General features: G+C 46.7%; 1 protein-coding gene across 1 annotated transcript; it reads left to right on the top strand.

The window, feature by feature from the left end:
* The first annotated feature begins 16,183 nt into the window (after positions 1-16,183).
* On the top strand, positions 16,184-17,991 carry LOC123059648 (uncharacterized). The gene is made up of 2 exons (XM_044482161.1): positions 16,184-17,494; positions 17,706-17,991. Exons 1-2 carry the CDS (start codon positions 16,290-16,292, stop codon positions 17,821-17,823), a joined length of 1,323 nt encoding a protein of 440 aa, XP_044338096.1. The 5' UTR covers positions 16,184-16,289; the 3' UTR covers positions 17,824-17,991.
* Positions 17,992-18,845: the final 854 nt, after the last annotated feature.

Below are 18,845 nucleotides of genomic sequence, written 5' to 3'. Positions count from 1 at the left end.
TTCTTCACCCCCCTCTATTTTACCATCAATACACCGTAATTTTACGTTCCGTAAGTTTTGTCTTATTTCCGACGTAAAAAGAGACCGTAAGAAAATATATAATCGTCGTACAAAATATTTTATGTTATGTAAAATTACAAACGTAAAAACATAGTCTAAAATACACATAAACTGTAAATTTTCTTGTCTTATGACCTATATTTTTATTTTCTTATGTCAAATTTTACGTAGTGAATTAATAGAAATGTAACTATTTGAATTCCAAACGTCATTTAATTATGAAATGATCGTAAGATTACCTTGGGTGAAGAATAACTTATTCTACACCATGGGTGATGAATAATAACACTATATCTCTATTTCTAATGGACGAGTTGGTTGAATAGTCCCATCATTTTCGTATGGTTTATTTTCGTCTGGCTTTTTTCGTCTGGTTTTTTTCGTCCCATCACCCACCATCCCCCTCCCACTGGTTTTTCCTCTTTTCTCGTCTGGCCGGCAATACCCAACGTATTTATGGTAATCAATCACAATTAATATACGTATGATAAGGCTATAAACTCAGAAATCTCAAATATGATAATTATAGTAAGAAATCAATCCAGGTATGGTAAGGCCATAACTCAGGAAATTTCAAATATGGTCATTATATGGTAATAAATTTAAATTACCCCAAAGGCTATCAATCCAGGTATGGTAAGGCCATAACTCAGGAAATTTCGAATATGGTAATTATATGGTAATAAATTTAAATTACCCGAAAGGCTATCTCTACTCCTAAAAAAGGAGACTGTGGTAGGTCATTGTATCGTTCGTTTGTCTCGTCCAACCCCCTTTTCCCGTTCTGTTCGGTTTACGAAAGGCAAGTTTCGATATGATTTGATTGCATGACACCTTTGCATTTTCCCTGTCCTACAAAATCAGATCGCGATATGATTTGATTGTTTGACATGATGCACCGTAAAAGGAGCGCGACCTCCCACCAGAACTCACCGATCTTCTCTCCACGCACCGTCCGGCTCCCTTGCGTCGCTGCCGCCCCAAGCTCTCCACCGGCGCTGCGACGGCCGCGACATCCCATAAGCCGCCGCCTTCCCTCCAGTTCTGGGTTGCCATCGACTCCCCTGCGTCATTCAAGGTCAGGTGGAGGTTGTGGCACCATCCATCTGCCTGCGTAAGTGCATGCCTCCTCGCCCTGGTGATGCGGCTATTAGCGTCAGAGGGTCGTCACCCAGTAGGACTGCATCCTCTCGCGTCACCACCCGACTGATCCGGCACTGGCGATTGGCATCTTCCTGCCGAGGGACCCCGTCCTGCCCTGCGCTTCGTCCATCCGCCGTTCGCCTCCGCTCCTCTCGCGTCTGACAAGCACATGGGCGAAGCCCATCAAAACCCTGCCAGGCCCGTCAACTCAACTCACACGCATGCTCTGTTTCTCTCGTTCCAAACCTCGAACAGAAGTGCTAGGGTTAGCCCCGTCGCCAATCGCAGCCCCTCCTACTTGGCGGCCACTCGGAGTCCTTTGCCGGACCTCGCTGCCCTGGTCCGCCGCCGCCATCTGTACCCCTCGACGCACCCGGTCAGCGGCCACCGACCACACCCCCTCGCACCAGCGTTCATCCCATTGCTTATATGTCCAAGCATTCATGTCTTCTGGAACATGTGTTTAATTTGTGAATTGTGCACAGGGGCGAAAGTGTAGAACCGATCACATCGATCCGGACAACGGCGATGCTTGAAAGTGTGGCACCGGTTTTTCCCTCTTTGTTCAGAGAAAAATCGCAAGAGGTAATTGGCAGGCCTTCTTACTGCTGCAATTATCAATTAGCAGAAGCTGCAAGTTTGCTTCTCTGGCTAAATTGGTGATGGGCGAAAACAATTCTCACATGGGTGTATATCAATCGCATGAATACATGATAACTTGCAGGCTTGCTCATTATGATTAATTCATGCCAGTATGTTCAAAGAGAAATCTGTACGAACCGCCACTGTAATCAGGTCTAATAAATAGATCAGGTCTAATTTGAGATGCAATCGAGCAGCTGAAGCGAGTCGACGAGGTCTTGGCTATTGCTGCTGACCTATTTGTTTGAGCCGCCACTGTACCGGTCGTTGGTACCGATGGAGCGGTGAGACGGCAGACAATCATGGTGAGATATAGAGACTCGATGTACTATCAGTGCATTATTGTCTTGTGGCTGTGGCCAAATGTAAACGGACATCTTCCAGCAATTTGCCATATTATTTTTTGAGTAGTGTATTGTAACATTGCATTTTCGTAATAGGAACCAAGTCACACACAAATGGGCCTGATGTCACATAGTCGATGTTTTGTACATATAACAACCTGTAAATCTTAATTTAGTTGCTATTGGAAGGCTCTGATGCTTAGGAACCTTGTATGTTGTGAAATTAGCAACGGCATGTATGTGTTTCTCTCCCTGGCTCCACATCAGACTGTTGCTCTAATATTCGTTCTAGGTTATTTAGTTGCTATTGCAAGGCTCTGATGCTTAGGAAACTTGTATGTTGTGAAATTAGCAATAGCATGTATGTGTTTCTCTCCCTGGCTCCACATTAGACTGTTGCTCTAATATTTGTTCTAGGTTAAGAAAGGCAAAAAGATGCTTATTCTCCGTGGTACAAAGACTAGCGCAGTTAACTCCGTGGTGGCGGATCTTTTTCACCCGAAGTGTTATCATGCCGTGAAGTATATCAAGCCATTTGAGAGCATGTGTATCTATCTACAAAGAATACAACACATTTTTCTATCTACAAAAGAATGCACTACCTTGATCTTTTCGTGTTTTTGGAAATGTCTACCGCATAATTGTATGTTACATCTTCTTCTCTTTAATTTACCAACTGTGAATTTTCTATGACATGGCTAACCAGATTTTTACTTTAGGGAAAACAAGCTGGTGTAGGAATCATCTTGTTTGGTGTTTGGTTGCGGCTGGAAGCTTCTCACGTGTGTTACCATCAGACATAATTATTCCTACTTTTCTCATTCCTGATGTGGAGGTTGGCATGTTGTATTGTAGCGGACTTGGATAGTATCACATCATTATTATTTTCATTGTTTATTTTTTATAAGTACTTTAAAGTTATTTGTAGATTATCATCGGACCTTCAACGGTTTTTTTAAACACAATACAAATGCAAGCATTCATATATACTTGCATGCATTCACTCCTATGAACACGCACACACACCCTATTCCTACGAGCACCTCCGAGAGACTGAGCCGACATGTCATCTTAAAATTTTACGAAGTCACAATAGGCGCCTCGTAGACGACGGGAATGTCTCCTCCCACTAAACCAGAAATCCTGAAATAAATTCAGGATAAATGCTAGCACCTGGATTTGAACTCCTGTGGGATGGGGATACCACTGTCCCTGTAATCATGCAACCATAGGTTGGTTCACGATCTTCAACAGTTGAGAGATGAACCTGCATGGAAGTTTTCATAACAAAGGAGTTGTCATTATTTGCAAATGCTTTACTTTCATTATATGTAAATGCTTTATTTGTGGATATGAACTATAGTTTTGAGGTGAATAAACATTGTCGGATGACAATGTTGCTTGATGTGCTTGAGGATATGGTATATCATCGACACCATTCATTTTGAACCATTAGAATATTTGTGCTCCCGTGGCAACACACGAGCAATTACCTCCTGTTGTCGGACGCGTAAAGAATGGGTTACATGCATCAATGGGACGAGACTTGCCTGCTCCCTTCCCGTGCTCCCATCCGTGCTCCTGCGTATGTGGCTTGATTTGATTGGAAGAAAATAAGGCCCGGCCCCACCCCCTGAAAATCAGGGGGGGAGATGATTAGATTAGAAAAGAAAAAGAGAAAATGACAGCCGTAGGATGAAGTGGGAGCACGGATGGGAGCATGGGAAGGGAGCAGGCAAGCCGGATCCGCATCAATGCCCCTCTGCAGTACTTTCCAATTTATTCTATGCTAAATAATGTCAAATAAATGCAGTTAATTGTAAAATGCTTGGGTGTTGATGGATCCTTTATGTATCTCTATCCCAGTGGGTCCACAGGTGATACTTGCCATGTTCTTTATCCTAATTGGATGCAAGTAGCATGCGTTTTCTTTTCAATTTCTTCCCTGCCTTGATGTTGATTATCACTTTCTATATGTAGTACAACAACTTCTGTCGAGAAGATGTTTTTTGCTGCGTTGGCATGTGTGCGGTGCGGGCGGCGGCCGAGCGGGGAGCGGGGTGGCGGCGTGCGGCGCGGGGCGGAGGCGGGCAGAGTGGGGCGACGGCGTGTCGTGCGGGGCAGAGGTGGATATGGAGCGGTGAGACGGCGGGCAATCATGGTGAGATATAGAGACTCGATGTACTTTCAGTGCATTATTGTCTTGTGGCTGTGGCCAAATTTAAATGGACATCTTCCAGCAATTTGCCATATTATTTTATGCTAAATAATGTCAAATAAATGCAGTGGGGCAGCGGGCGGCGTGTTGTGTGGGGCGGAGGCGGAAGGAGCGTGGCGGCGGCGTGCGGTGCGGGCGAGGGCGGACAGAGTGGGGCGGCGGCGTGTCGTGCGGGGCGGAGGCGAATGGAGCGGGGCGGCGGCGTGCGGTGTGGGCGAGGGCGGACGGCGGCGTGCGGTGCGAGCGGGGCCGGGCGAAGGCCGGACCGGAGGCGGAGGCGGACGGGGTCGGGGCGGGGCGGAGGCGGACGCGATGGGCGGCACGGCGGTAGGCGGCGGCCCAAGCGGGGTGGAATTGGCGGTGGGTGGCTGGATATACAGTGGGCCAGCGTCGGGAGCTGCGGCGGGGTGGCGGCCGTGACGGGAGCTGTGGTGGGGTGGCGTCGAGCGGGAGGAAGAAGTGGGGAGGGGGAAAGGAAATGAAGAGCGGTTGGGCGTTGGCGCGCGACCGTGGTTTTTTACATCTCCTGCCTCCGGAGATGTAAATTTGCACCTCGAGGTGTTGAATTTTGCATTACCTGGAGGCGGAGATGTAATTCTTTTTTGCATATGGATCATATGTTGGAGAGCTGTTTTTTGCCTAAAAAATCCAAAAGTTGGTTATTTTTACATATGGACCGTTTATTGGAGATGCTCTAACCTCATCCGCCGGTGCTACCATTGCTTCTCCTTGTGAAACCGGTGGTCTGGCGGCTATTGCCATGAGGCCTTGGAGCCGGACTTGTGCTCCTCCTCTTGGAGGTCATGGCCGGTGTCCTGAAGCCGATAGTAGGACATGTCTGGCATGCGCTAGGGCAGTGGCATCACAGAGGACAAGACCAATATTGTTTGAGATCGGTCTTGATGGTGTGGTATGATGTAGTCGATCACAACTGTGGGGATGGGCGTGCCGAACGTGCGAATGGAAACAGCGAGTCCATGCCGAGCCCTCCTTTGGCGAGCAAACGACGATGGCGAGTGTAGGTGAATTCTAGAAAGGAGGTCTTTTTTCAGAGCTGGAGTGCCACTTTCCCTCTCCCTTACATTGGATTGGGTTGCATCATGCTTTTGGGTTGATCCTTCTGTGTGTTTCCACAGGCTCCACCTCCTGTTGTCGGAAGCGCAAGGAATGGGTTAAATGCATCAATGCCCCTCTGCAGTACTTCCTTTTACATCAGACTATTTCTTTACTACTCTTTACTAACTGCTAGGATGGGTTCATGTAATCTTTACTAGTCTTAGCAATATTACGAATGGGAGTTTGTGGTCAGCAACGGTGGTGGGGACACCCGTTCTCATTTGAAAGGTGGATATTTTAATCATACAGAAGCAAGCAGCATATCAGACTTATTTGTCGCTATTATGTTACAATGTTCAAAAGCATCTTTGCAGAAAAATATTCCTTGGGATTTAGTTCCATTTGCAAAGAAATGCCTTTATTTATTGTATGGGGTTGCAGAGATATATCGTTTAAAAGAATAGTTTGGGTGCCATCAAATCAATGGTAAACACTTCTTTTTAGAGAAAAGACCATTGCCTGACTTTACAAATAAAGCCATAGAAGGTTCACAACATTGTCACACCCATACAATCAAATGCCATGGCAGCACAACAACAAGCACAACCCAACAGACCAAGTTCAACTTTAGGCACACATGCCACAACCAGGTACCAAAACTAGAAGCTAGCTAAAGACAACCTGACGATTGCTAAGCAGTAGGTTGCGCCCTTGGAGATAGAGAGATCGCCATAGCCCTGGCGCGTGAGATAAGCATATTTGTGGCGTCCACATCGCAGGTCTTAATCAAAGGCTTTAAGAGATTTAAAAATAATGTCAACTGATTTCGAAGGGAACACATGTTCAATGGTAAACTTATTTTGGGTCATCGAGAGAGCCCAAATGACTGCAGCAAAGTCAGGCCAGAAAACACGCCACAACTGCCCAAACAAAGAACTGACAAGAAGTAATAACTGAGCGAAACTAGATGGAGACCGCCGAGTACAGCTCCACGACAGGACCGCAAAATCATAAGAAGATAAAATATGGTTAGAATCTTCTGGCTGAGAACAAAGAGAGTACGTTGCCGCAACCCGGGCATTACGCTTCCGAATTTGATCCCAACACGCAGCAGCATGGAGCTTCCCACAAATAGCTTGCCAAAGGAAGATCTAGATTTCAAGCAGAACACAAGCCCTCCAAACACCCTTGAACTTCAGAGTAATAGAACCCAAAATGAGCTTGTGGTAAAGCGACTTCACCAATAAAACACCCCGAGGAGGAATGAGGCTAGACCACCGAATCTGAAGTCTCCGAGAGCGAGGGGAAGGTGGAAGCAAGCTGATGCCACTGTTCCAAATCTGCATGAGAAAGGGAGCAACGGAAGGCCAAATGGCAACCAAAGTAGGCAAGATGATAAATAGTTATCTCAGAATTGCCACAGAAGGAAAAAAAGAAGAGGGAAGGAAGAACATAAAGGGGTGGCCCCATGCCGGCCCCATGCCACCAAACAAGCAAAAACCAAGTAGATTCCCCATCATTAACAAAAATTTACGGTATGTTGTAGAGTTAAAATGATTATTTTTATTTGTTTACTAAGTAGCAACTTACCTACTGTGATAGTAGAGGCTGGGTGTGGATATAGTGTTGTAAAAAAGTTCGACAATACCAGTTGATGTGTATAAGAATTGCAAGTACACGACAAGTGTTGAACCACTAAAATATTTATATATGCAACCAGCAAAAAATGTATCCATTGCCCGTGGCAATGCACGGGCATTCTACTAGTATATATTAGTATGGCACAATGATTGTCCGTCAGAACAGCGGACACATGCACACCACTGACCCCGGAAATTAGACAGCGAAGGAGCTGCTTGAGAGGTCTCAACGACATATTAGCCGTGTGGAGGCCATGCCATTGAAGTTGGATTGGTTGGCACTCTTCCTTTTCTTGGCTTGGTTGTCGATATCAAGAGATGACGTTGAGAGACACTGCCTACAGCTGGTTGAGTTGAAATAAAATTTGTGTGATGGTTATGATGAATTGTGAATGCGCTGGACCAATCAAGTACACACACATGTCACAATATGTTTTAGGTTGATTCAAGATATGTTGTTATCAATCTTATCGCCCAAAAGGTACAAACAACATTGAGAGTTCCATCATTCTTTCGTGCAATTCTTGTGATAATCAATGCTTAATTAGCAAAGTCAGTGTAATTTCTTATATACTACAAAGTTCATAAACACCAGTTGGTATTATAAAAGGGCAAAAGCGCCAAGTATGTACAAAGAACATGGAAGTTAGAATATACTCCCTCCGTTCCTAAAGATAAGTCTTTTTGGAGATTTCAGTATGAAGTATATACAGAGCAAAATGAGTGAATCTACACTTTAAAATACGTCTATATACATCCGTATGTAGTCCATAGTGAAATCGCTAGAAAGACACATTTAGGAATGGAGGGAGTACATGGGATCGAAGAGTAATCTTGGGTGGGAGAAAACCAATATACTTGTGCACCTATCTCTAAACTTAGCTTAAGCCCTATGCACTAAGAGAGACATGTCATGAATAAAATTGCAATGCGAGTTGCGAAAGATGCCACTGATATGTCTAACTATATTGGCATCACAGATTAGCCAAAATAGCCCCACATACAACGAATATGTTTTTGTTACGATAAGAAAAATCCATGTGATTTATGAAATATTTAGAGTATCATGGTGATTTAGTGATAATCAATGCTTAATTCTGGAAGTACTGCTTTGTTGAGATAATTCTTTCGATGTTCTTTACATCTTAGTAGCAATCTACTCTTACAATACCAATGATTGTGTATCGCCTAAAAAGACTAATAATTGTGTGTTGCCTAAAAAAACTATAATTGGGTCATTGAAAATTTAGCCTAGGACCTTTCTTCATAACGAGTTTATTGTCGGGTCTTATGACTATATCATCGCTTAGAACTCACATTGGTCACGCATTAAGGGCATCCTCCTCTTTTCTTATCTTCTCACTGTTGAACAAATTGTTGAACCCGGGAAGGTGGACATGTGTCTTAGCTCCTCAGTTTTGAGATTCTTCGAACCCGTGGCCGGAAGCAGGCCCGGTCCATGAAGAAGAAGCGGAGGAGGATCGTAGTGAGAAAATAATACGAGAGGTTGATGTCTTGGGGATCCCAGATATTGCAAAACGTTGTTCTAAAAAAAGGAATTACAAAACATGGAGCTTGCAGTAATTTTTTCTTAAGGAGGGAAAGAAAAAGAAAATATAGACTAGTGTTGTTTAGCAAAAAGGGGGGCAGTCGGCCCATTCCCCCCGAGCTCATCGCGTCGTGCAGCCACACACCCTAACCCTAGCCGCCGCCCCGCCATCGCCCTCATCCTCAGTCCGCCCTCCCCTCCTCCCTCGCCGCACCCACGAGATCAACGACAATTCGTGCCCAGCCTCACCGCCGCCCGCTGCTACGAGCTCACTATCGCCCTTCCTCGAGTCGTCGTCGCCGTCGCCACCTACCCCGAGGCGGCCGTCGCCTCCTTCCATCGAGCCCGCCATCACCTGTCCTATCTCCCAAGGTGCGATCCGCTAGATCTGGTCGGTGCATCGGTGGCTCGTTCTGGCGCCGACATTAGTAGTTCATTGGTCTAGAGACCTTGATGTAATTTTCATTATGTTAGGCATGCTTTGCCCTTATGAGCATTTTTCTGAAAGGAAAAAAGAAGAAGAATTTTCCGATTCAAAGAAAAGATTATTTCTCGTTGAAAAAGGTGTGAAAGAACTCCATTGGGCGGTTATCAATGTCGATTATTTGTAAGTCTAATCAGCTAGTCTCTCCCTCACAACATCACACACGTACTCACGTAGCATCTACTGAAGACCGCGTCGAAGTTGCAGAGTTTGAAGATTGATGAAGCCATCACGGGCGCCTCTCTGTCTGTGGAAGGATTGCATCACACTGAATATAATCCGTATTAACGAGGCATCAAAGCATCGAAGATGATATTTGATCTTTGATGGGCAGGGATACCACTATCCTTCTAAATCCTAACCATCCAACTAGTTGGTTCTTGATCCAACCTCTCACCTAAACCTTACACAGATTAATTTATACTACTAGAGAAAACCTTATACACAGAAATTTAGCAACAGCGCGGGTTAAAAAAGGGCGCTAGTGCTAGATAGCAGTAGCGGTTCAGAATAAACCGCGCTGCAGATACGATCCTAGTAGTAGCGCGTGTGCCCGTAAAAGCGCTACTACTAATATTCCCATTGCTGGATCGATGGGCTACGCATATCAGTAGCGGCCTTGCAGGAAGCGCGCTACCGCTAGGGCATGAGTAGCAGCGCTACTGCTAATGGAAAGAAAATAAAATGAAAAACAAATAGAAAAGTAAATGAAAATGAAAGAAACAGAAAAAGGAGAAAGAAAATAAAATAAAATGTAAAGCAAAATAAATGAAAAAGCGAAAAAACAGAGAAAGGCTTAGATGTAGCGTGTGTTAGTAAGAGGCGCTGTAGCTAACGCAGCTGCAGCGCGTTTCCAGGACCCCCACTATAGAAACAGAAAAGGAAATAAAAAAGAGAGAAAATTACATATGTATAGCAGTAGCGCGTTTTGGAAAAAGCACTATAGCTACCTTAGCTATAGCGCGTTCTGCGAAACGCGCTACCGCTAGTTTTGACTTAACCAAAAAACTGTCCCCCCCCCCCCCCGCCACCACTTGCCCCCCCAAATCTCTCGACCCAACCCGTCGCCATCTCCCCGATTCGCCGTCGCCCCACTTCGCCGCCGTCTCCTGCCGACGTCGACGCCCCCGGAGCCACCAGAGCCATGCGCCGTCGACGCCACCGGAGCCGCCCCCAACGCCACGGAGCCGCGCGGCCTCATCAGCGCCACCGGAGCCGCCGTCGACGCCACCGGATCCTCCCTCGCCACAACTGCCTCCCTCGCCGTCACCGGAGACGCCCCTGCCTCCCTCGCCACCACTGCCTCCCTCGCCAGCACCGGAGCCATCCTCTGTAAGCCCCCACCCCTCCTCTCTCTCTCATGCATAGGTTATCTAGTTTAATTATGTTAATTATCTAGGTTAGGGCAAAAATTTAGTTAGGGCTTTGACAGAGAAGTAGTTTGGTTAACTAGTTTAATTAGGTTAATTACCTAGGTTAGTACAAAAATTTAGTTAGGGCTTTGACAGAGAACTAGTCAGGTTAACTAGTTTAATTAGGTTAATTATCTACGTTATTTAGGCAAGTTTTATTTTAAAGATGATCCCTTCCTAGACTTTTATTGTTGATTATATCTTTTCATTGAAGTGGTCATGTTGTTTGTGCCCAAGTGGCTTTGTTGTTTGAATGAAGCTGAGTGGCCTATATATGTTTTGCCGGAATGTTGATTCATTTCCATTCTGGCAAATTTCAGGTTCTCGATTTGTCCACTTTTTAGCAAAGGTCATGTCGAAATTTTCCGTGAATTTCGGCATGACTTGTGCTACAAACTAGGACATATCAAGTGCCCGTGATTTGCCGCACCAGGAAGGAGTCAACGTTCCTACAAAACATAGGCCTTTTGTATGTCATTATTCATTTTATTAGGTCTAGAATGAATTTACTAGATTTAATCGTAGGAAACATGGCTAGCAACGATGAAGGATAGGGTTATGGTGATTGCGACGACGTCTACTAGGCGGCAGACGAATTTTTTAGGCTTGCCGACGATCAACCGGTGGCATCGGGGACTGAGACCGACACGCAGACCGGTGCTGAGACTGAGACCGGTGTTGAGACTCAGACCGGCATCGAGACCGGCGCTGAGACTGAGACCGGTGCTGAGACTGAGACCGGCGCTGAGACTCAGACCGGTGCTGAGACTGAGACCGGCGCTGAGACTCAGACCGGCATCGAGACCGGCGCTGCCTGGGGAGCGGAGCCGGTGTAGAACAGAAAGCAAAGAGGCAACGGCTTCCTAACAAACTCAAGACTACTAGACTGGTGGTCACGGAGGTGGACGACGGCAATTTTGAGCCAAAGGCGCCCGAGGAAGCGCGTTGATGCTACGGCAATCAAATATGATGCATCGTACAGACAACCGCCACCATCAACGATGAGAAACTACCGAAGATAGAAAATATGAGGAGCTCCCTCCTAAAGAAGTTTCACCAAATATTCTTGTTCTCGAGCCAGAATGAGAAGGATTATGAAGATCCAGATGAGGACCCGGCAATGAAGAAGATAAACAAACACGCCATGACAAAGTTTAGCAACGCGTTAGCCGCCTAGAAAAATCAAGTGAAAGCAAATATCATCGACAAGAAGGAACCCTACTCCGAGATTGTAAAGGATAATCCGACAATCACGGAAGAGCAGTTTCAAATATTCAAGGAGGCTTGCGAGTCCGAAGCTGCCAAAAAAAAGTCTCAGTACATGAAGGGGCTTCAAGGGCGGAACATTGGGAGCCACCACCTCGGAAGCCATGGTTACGGCGGAAAGAGGTCCAAATGGGCCAAGGAGGACGCGGAGTTCATGAGACTGCTGGTAATTTTAGTTTCTGATCAATTCGACTGCACACGTTAGTCATATTTGTAAACGATCCTTGTGCCTTTTGCAGAGAGAGCAGCACCGGATTGCGGCCGAAAGCGACTCGCCGTCTGAGGCATTGGCGAGGCCCAAGTGGGACACTCCATTCAACCGGGCGTTGAACATATTGAAACGACAATCGATGAATACTCGACCGTCGTATGGACGAGTGCACGGTGTCGGAGACGGCGCCACGTGGAAGAAGTACTACCGTGAGACCACAGAGGAGAGAAAGGAAAGACGGAGGTTAACTGAAGAAAACATCGACAAGAAGGTTGAGATTGCGGTTGAGAAGAAATCATCTCAAACAGTCGCAACAGCAGTAGCTGCCACAAAACAGGTGGTTGCAGATTTTTCTACTTCCTTGGTAACGGGTGTTATCACTTGGACAAGGCAAATTCCAGAAAAAATGCAGAGGACTTTCCCCTTGCCGACTTCTTGGGGAGCAGCTCGACTAGCGTTGCACCAGCACCTGCTCCCGCACCGGCTCCCGCACCTACTCCCGCACCGGCTCCCGCACCGGACGTGCTCGGTGGTGCTTCATCTTTAGCTGAGCTCGACGCCCTCACGGTATCTGTCACACCGGCCCCCTTCAATATAAATGTATAATCTCTCGTTTTCGTTGCCTTTCGGATGTCTCACGTCGCAGACTTTTCTTTGCAGGCCGATGAAACCCCGTGCACCATATTGTACACCATCGGCGATCAGAAGGTGGATGTGGGGAAGGCGACGATAATGAAGCCGAAGGAACCATTATTCCACAGCCGGCCGATCCCCCCGAACGTCTTCAAGGTTTCCGTGGCCAGTGTCAAACCGGGCCACGAGAATTTGCCTCCTCCAATACTAGCGGGGGATGACGACGAGACACCGCGGCGGCTTGCTGATTGTTGCAATGGGTGGGTGCTGTTGTGGCCAAAGAGTCTGCTTCGTCTGGAGGCGGCCGGGAGCACACCCACGAGCACGCAGCCTCAGCAAGGTATGAACATCAACACCTCACCTACCCAATTAGCGTCGGGTGTCGGGTTGGGTGATAGCGGACGGGGTAAGGAGGAGGCTCCATTAGTCGCTGATGACGTCGCCATGGATGAGGATGAGGACGACGATGGCGCTGAACAGTATGTCTATACTGGCGCCTCCTCAGGGTTTGAGCGTCATGAGTCGGTGCCTGAATTGCCATCTCAACATATTATGGACGACCTTCCGATAGTAAAGAAGTCTAGGAAGAGAGCGAGGAAAGGCAAAAAAGCTGATTCTATGATCCAGCTGCCTCAGCAGCCTCGGCTTCAGGACCCTATAGATATCCCCGATGCAGATAAATGGCATATCCCCGGTCAACCAATCCTACATGCAACAGCGCTACGGGCCAGATTCGACGATCTAAGGAGACTTCATGACGATGTGCTACGGGTAGAGAAAGGCCTCATCGCCTCGAAAGATCCAGGATACCCACTCTACGTGGTTAACGTTCCGCGGCAAATGTCGTACGTCGACAGCTTCCCCGCGGATAAGTTCTTCCTCCGATTCGATTACATATTCGACATGTTTCACGTGAAGAAGCTGGATTTTACGTTTGTCCGCCTTTATGCCTTGCACAAGAACTACATCATCGAGGTTGAGCAGATATCTAATATCTGTGTCGCTGACCCGTACTACATGCACGGGGGCTTCTTGGGAGTCTGCGCAAAGCACCGTGAATACGCGAGGGATTACATCGTCACTTTCATGCTCGCCAATAAGGACAAGGAGGCGATTCTCGTGCCTTATCATCCCGTGTAAGTCATCCGCGCCGCTATGCTTCCTTCGATTTCAATCATTCATTTGCACGGTGGAGGCTAATTAATTTGAGGTGTACTTATTTTGCGCAGCGGCGGGCGCGCCGTCCTCATCATCCTCTACCCCCGATTCTCCCATGCTCTTTACTTGGACTCGTCGAAGAACATTCACAAAAAGGATTACACCCACATCAAGGATGTTCTCGACAGTGCTATGTTTTACTACCAAGTAAGGGGTGGAGAGGTCAGGGACAAGAAGACAAGGGGCGGCAGGGCCGCCTTCGGCCATAAGACCGACTTCTGCTGCATCCAGCAACCGAACGATTCTCTTAATGATGGATTCTATGTCCTACACCACATGCTGGAGTACAGACGGGATCACCAGAACCTTCGCGTGTCACCTAGATCCGGCGATGCCCATATTCTGCAATGGGCAAAGGACATAGAAGATATCGAGGATCATCGACTTCGAGCTGAGTTCTATAACATCCAACACGAACTTGCCCAAATCATCATGAAGGAGGTCGTCGGAAAAACAGGGATGTTCTACGGAGAAGGACAAATGTCGCGGGAAGACGTCCGAACATGGATAGCCTCTCAGCGTCTCGACATGAGGCCTTTCACTAAGCTCAAGGACTATCTCCCTGACTTGGATGGATGGAATGACATGTTGGAGTGATTGTCGATATATGACAATGTGTCCGTATAGTCCATACTTTCTGTATGACAAAACTTTGAGTTATGCATGGTGAAACTTTATTTGTGATGTAGTTAAACCGTCCTCCTCCTCGACTAGCGAAAATCACTCTAGTTAGGGCATTTTGGGGTACGATGAACTTTGTTATTTATGCTTATGATATGTTGTTTCTATTTTTGCTAAGTCTGTCTCTTTCTGTTGCTCAATATATATGTTGCATATCATCGACTCATGTGACGATGCAGGTGCATAGATCATAGATGGCGAAGAAGTGCTACGCCAGGAGTATATATACGATAAGTGGCCGGAGTGTCAGGCCCAGGTGTACCGGTTTTCGCTTTTCGAGCGACAGGCAGTAGTTAGTTTAGGTTCACGCTAATGCGAGAAAGGGATACGAACTCATGTACTCAAAGTGATAGCTCTTCTCGCGTATATCATTGTTTAGATGGATGACGATGTATTTGCAAATAATCGAGACTTGTATCGCTTTTTTCGAGATAATGACGAGAGACCACTTTGTGTTGGATGATGATTATGATGAGACTATTTGTATGTATATGTTATGATTACATCTGTGGTCTCGCAGGCATTTGTATGTGTATCATGATGACATTTGTATGTGCTAAAGATTCTTCTATAAAGCATGTTCAAATACAAAACAAATATGCCAAAAAAAACAAAAAACTACTAAAATTAGCAGTAGCGAGTGGAGAAAAGTTAGCAGCAGCGCGGTAGTAGCAGCAGCACGCACGGAAGAAGCGCGCTATAGCTATTAGCAGTAGCGAGCTTCCACTAAGCGCGCTGCTGCTACACAAGTGTAGCAGCAGCGCTCGTGAACACGCGCTACTGCTATGTGTTAGCTGTAGCGCCTTATTAGTAGCGTCGGTCCGCGCGCTACTGATACACCTAAAACCCGCACTGCTGCTAGCCTTTTCCCTAGTAGTGTTAGGTTACTCCCTCTGTTTTTATATTTATATAAGGTCGCTTTATATTAGTTTTCAAAAAAAATACTATTTTTTATTTCGAATTTTGACCAGTAGTTTTACCAACGAAGTGTGAGTTATAAATAAAAATGTTGTCACAGTCCCATGCATGCCTGCTACAAAAAAAATGAAAAGGGAAACTACTCCTTCCGTAAAGAAATATATCATGTTTTTTGAACACTAAGAAATAGTATATCATGTTGATTACTAGGTGGAGTACTAGTAACTTTTTTTTAGGGGAAGTACCAGTTGTGATTAATATCCAGTACTAATTTTTTTTTGAACATCAGTACAGACACAAGCGCTCATATACACGCGCATACACTCATCCCTATAAACGCACACACGCACACCCTACCCCTATGAGCACCTCCGAGAGACCGAGCCGGCATATCATCTTGAGATTTACGAAGTCACCGTAGGCGCCTCGTCGTCGACGGGAACGTCTCCTTCCACTGAAAGCGTATCGCCGGAAATCCTGAAATAAATCCAGAAATAATGCGAGCACTAGGATTTGAACCCTGATGGGTTAGGGATACCATTGTCCACCTAACCAACTCAACCACAGGTTGATTCGCATATCCAGTACTAATTGATTGCATGCATGTCACGATACGTACATGTTGGCCAGCACGCAATTGGGTTAGATATGTGTTTAAAAAAGTGGGTTAGATATACACGTACAGATCAGTACATGCGTATGGAAATCAGCACCTCAACCGTACGCGAACTATATACTCGCCTCAAATCGAGGGAAGACTCTTTCTCGCAAAAGAGGGAAAAAGGAAAGATCGACGGAATACTTGGCGGCGGCAATGGCGGTCTCCGACGACGTCCTCCGCGAGATCCTGGTCCGATTGAACGACGCGGCCGACCTCTTCCGCTGCGCCACCACGTGCAAGCGATGGTGCGGCCTTGTCGCCGATCCATCCTTCCTACGTCTCCGGTGGCCGGAGCACGCCCGCCCATCCTTCGCTGGATTGTTCATCAAGGACCGGGGCCGTTATCAAGGGGCCAAGGTGCTGGTCCCGATGCCGTCGTCGGAGCTGGGCCCTCGGCGCCGTGCCCTCAGCTCCTTCGTGCCCGGTGACTCCGCAGACCTATTACACCATGCGGTGCCGCTGTGCTCAAGTCGTGGTCTCCTTCTCGTGCGGCTCGCCTCCCAGAGTGCCGCGGGCGCCGTCCACTTGGCGGTGTGCAACCTGCTTGCCGGCACATGGGACGTGCTCCTTCCTATACAGCTAGATTGCCAGTCTCGTGCCGGTGAGCGTAGCGGCTACGCCATCGTGACTGGCACGGACTATTGTTCCGGCGACGACGAGCAACCACCGGGAAATTCGTCCTTCTTCAAAGTGATAATCATCACCGTCAACTACACGGACAATCTGACGTTCCATGTTAACATGTTCTCCTCCCATGAAGCGAGTTGGGGTATGGGCACAGTGTGCTTCAAGGGTACCATACATGCCACCGGGTCATTTTGTCATAGCGATGCAGTTATGCGCCACGGAACCGCGCACTGGTTATTTCGTGATGGGAGAGCACGGAATTTCTGTCTTCTTAAACTGAAGAACCAGGACGACCATGTCTCCCTCGCGATCACGAGGCTCCCTGTCTCGTTGATGACTGGAGTAGGTTACCCGTGCCTTAGCTTAGCCACTGATGGCACGCTCTCGGTGCTACAGATGAAAGAGACAAGTTCCCAGCTAGAGATATGGAAACTACAAAAGGACCAACAGAGTGCGGATACTACCTCAGAATGGCTCTTCACACAGAGGATCGAGCTAATGCATCCTAGGAAGGACACTCAAGGAGGAGAAAGATTCTACATACTCGCAGAGAAGTGTGGCAAATTGCTTGTCAAGGACACGCGCGAACGTGTGTACACCGGTGACCTTCAGACTGGGGCAATGGAGGAGGTGGTAGACTGGCCTCGCACACGCCACACCAGCACTCCGAATGTCATGCCCTTGGAGTTGGATTGGGCGGCCTTCTTTGTTTCTCGTCTCGGTACCATTAGGTATAGCCAGCCTGATATTCATCTTTCTTCGTTTGTGTTGCACAACTGATGGTATCATCAGCTATCTAGGATGATTAAGCGTTTCTTCTATGGTTAGATGACTCAAAGTCAATGCTGTTTTATTTTACCATGTTCATGTATTTGATGCTTCCTCCCCAACAAAGTATATCTAATGTCTGGGTTTTGTTTTTTGCCTTTGTGTTTTCATTAGCAACTCCGACATTCCTGTGTCATCTCCAAGTGGAGAGGGAAGTTCAAGAAAAAGAGGGCAATGCGGCGGAGGAGGCGGCGGAAAGACTCGTGACTGCGGCGAGGTGACAGATGGATGAAACGAGATACTAGCTCCACATGGAGATACTATTAGATTGTCTATGTTTTCTTATGTAGAAGCTCATTATGGGTACCAGTAAAAAAAAAGTTGGTAGTACTATTTCAAACTAGTGTATCACCAAGTTGTAACCGCATTTCTCACAAACATGCCGGTTTTGTAATGGCGTTTTGGCATACCCTTTGTCGGTTTGTCCAAGGCAGTCTCAATAAATATGCTTGCCATAGATGGGGCGCTTTTGCTTATCTATATGCAATGGGAATGTCCGGAGGTAGTGATCTAGGAAAATGCGAACGAGACATATAAGTGGCAAAAAGCACACCTTAGGAATATCAAATATATCCGTGTTAGTATGGCATGATGATTGTCGGCAAGAACAATGGATACATGGAAATTTAGCATAGGACCTTTCTTCACAACGAGTTCGTAGTCGGGTCTTACAACTATATCATTCATTAGAACTCATGTTGTTCATGCACTAAAAGCATCCGTTTCTTTTCTTACCTCCTCACTGCCAAACAAATTGTCGAGATCGGGAAGCTGCTCATACTCAGGACATGTTGGGCAGCTCCTCACATCATCCTCATCTTTGAGATCAGCCGAATCCGGGGCCGGAGCCAGCCTTGTTGTCCTGATTGCAGCCAGAAAATAATATTGAAACTGATGTTTTGGGGATCCCAGGAATTGCAAAATGTTGTTTTAGAAAGAAAGAAAAGGATATTGCAAAACATGGATTTGCATTGTATTAAATTTTTATTGAGATAAAGTAGTATTTTAAAATAAAAATAAAAATCAAGTATTTTCTCTGCAAAGACGCTTTTATATTATGAAACGGAGGAGGCAGTAGATTTCTCAAGTCAATGAGGCAGCAACTCAAGTTACGTGAGCTTTCTTTCTTCCAGGAGAAGAAAGAAAGGCGATCTTGCCTCCTGTCGCCAGGGCGCCTTCCTCCGCCGCCGTCCTCTAGCGGCTCCCCTCCGCTGACGACCTCGGTCGTCGGTGGTGAGGGTGGTCGCCGGATCC

This window comes from Triticum aestivum, chromosome 3A (assembly GCF_018294505.1).
Source record: "Triticum aestivum cultivar Chinese Spring chromosome 3A, IWGSC CS RefSeq v2.1, whole genome shotgun sequence".
NCBI lineage: Eukaryota > Viridiplantae > Streptophyta > Magnoliopsida > Poales > Poaceae > Triticum > Triticum aestivum.
Note: the sequence above shows the minus strand (reverse complement) of the source record. Positions and strands in the feature narration are given on the sequence as shown.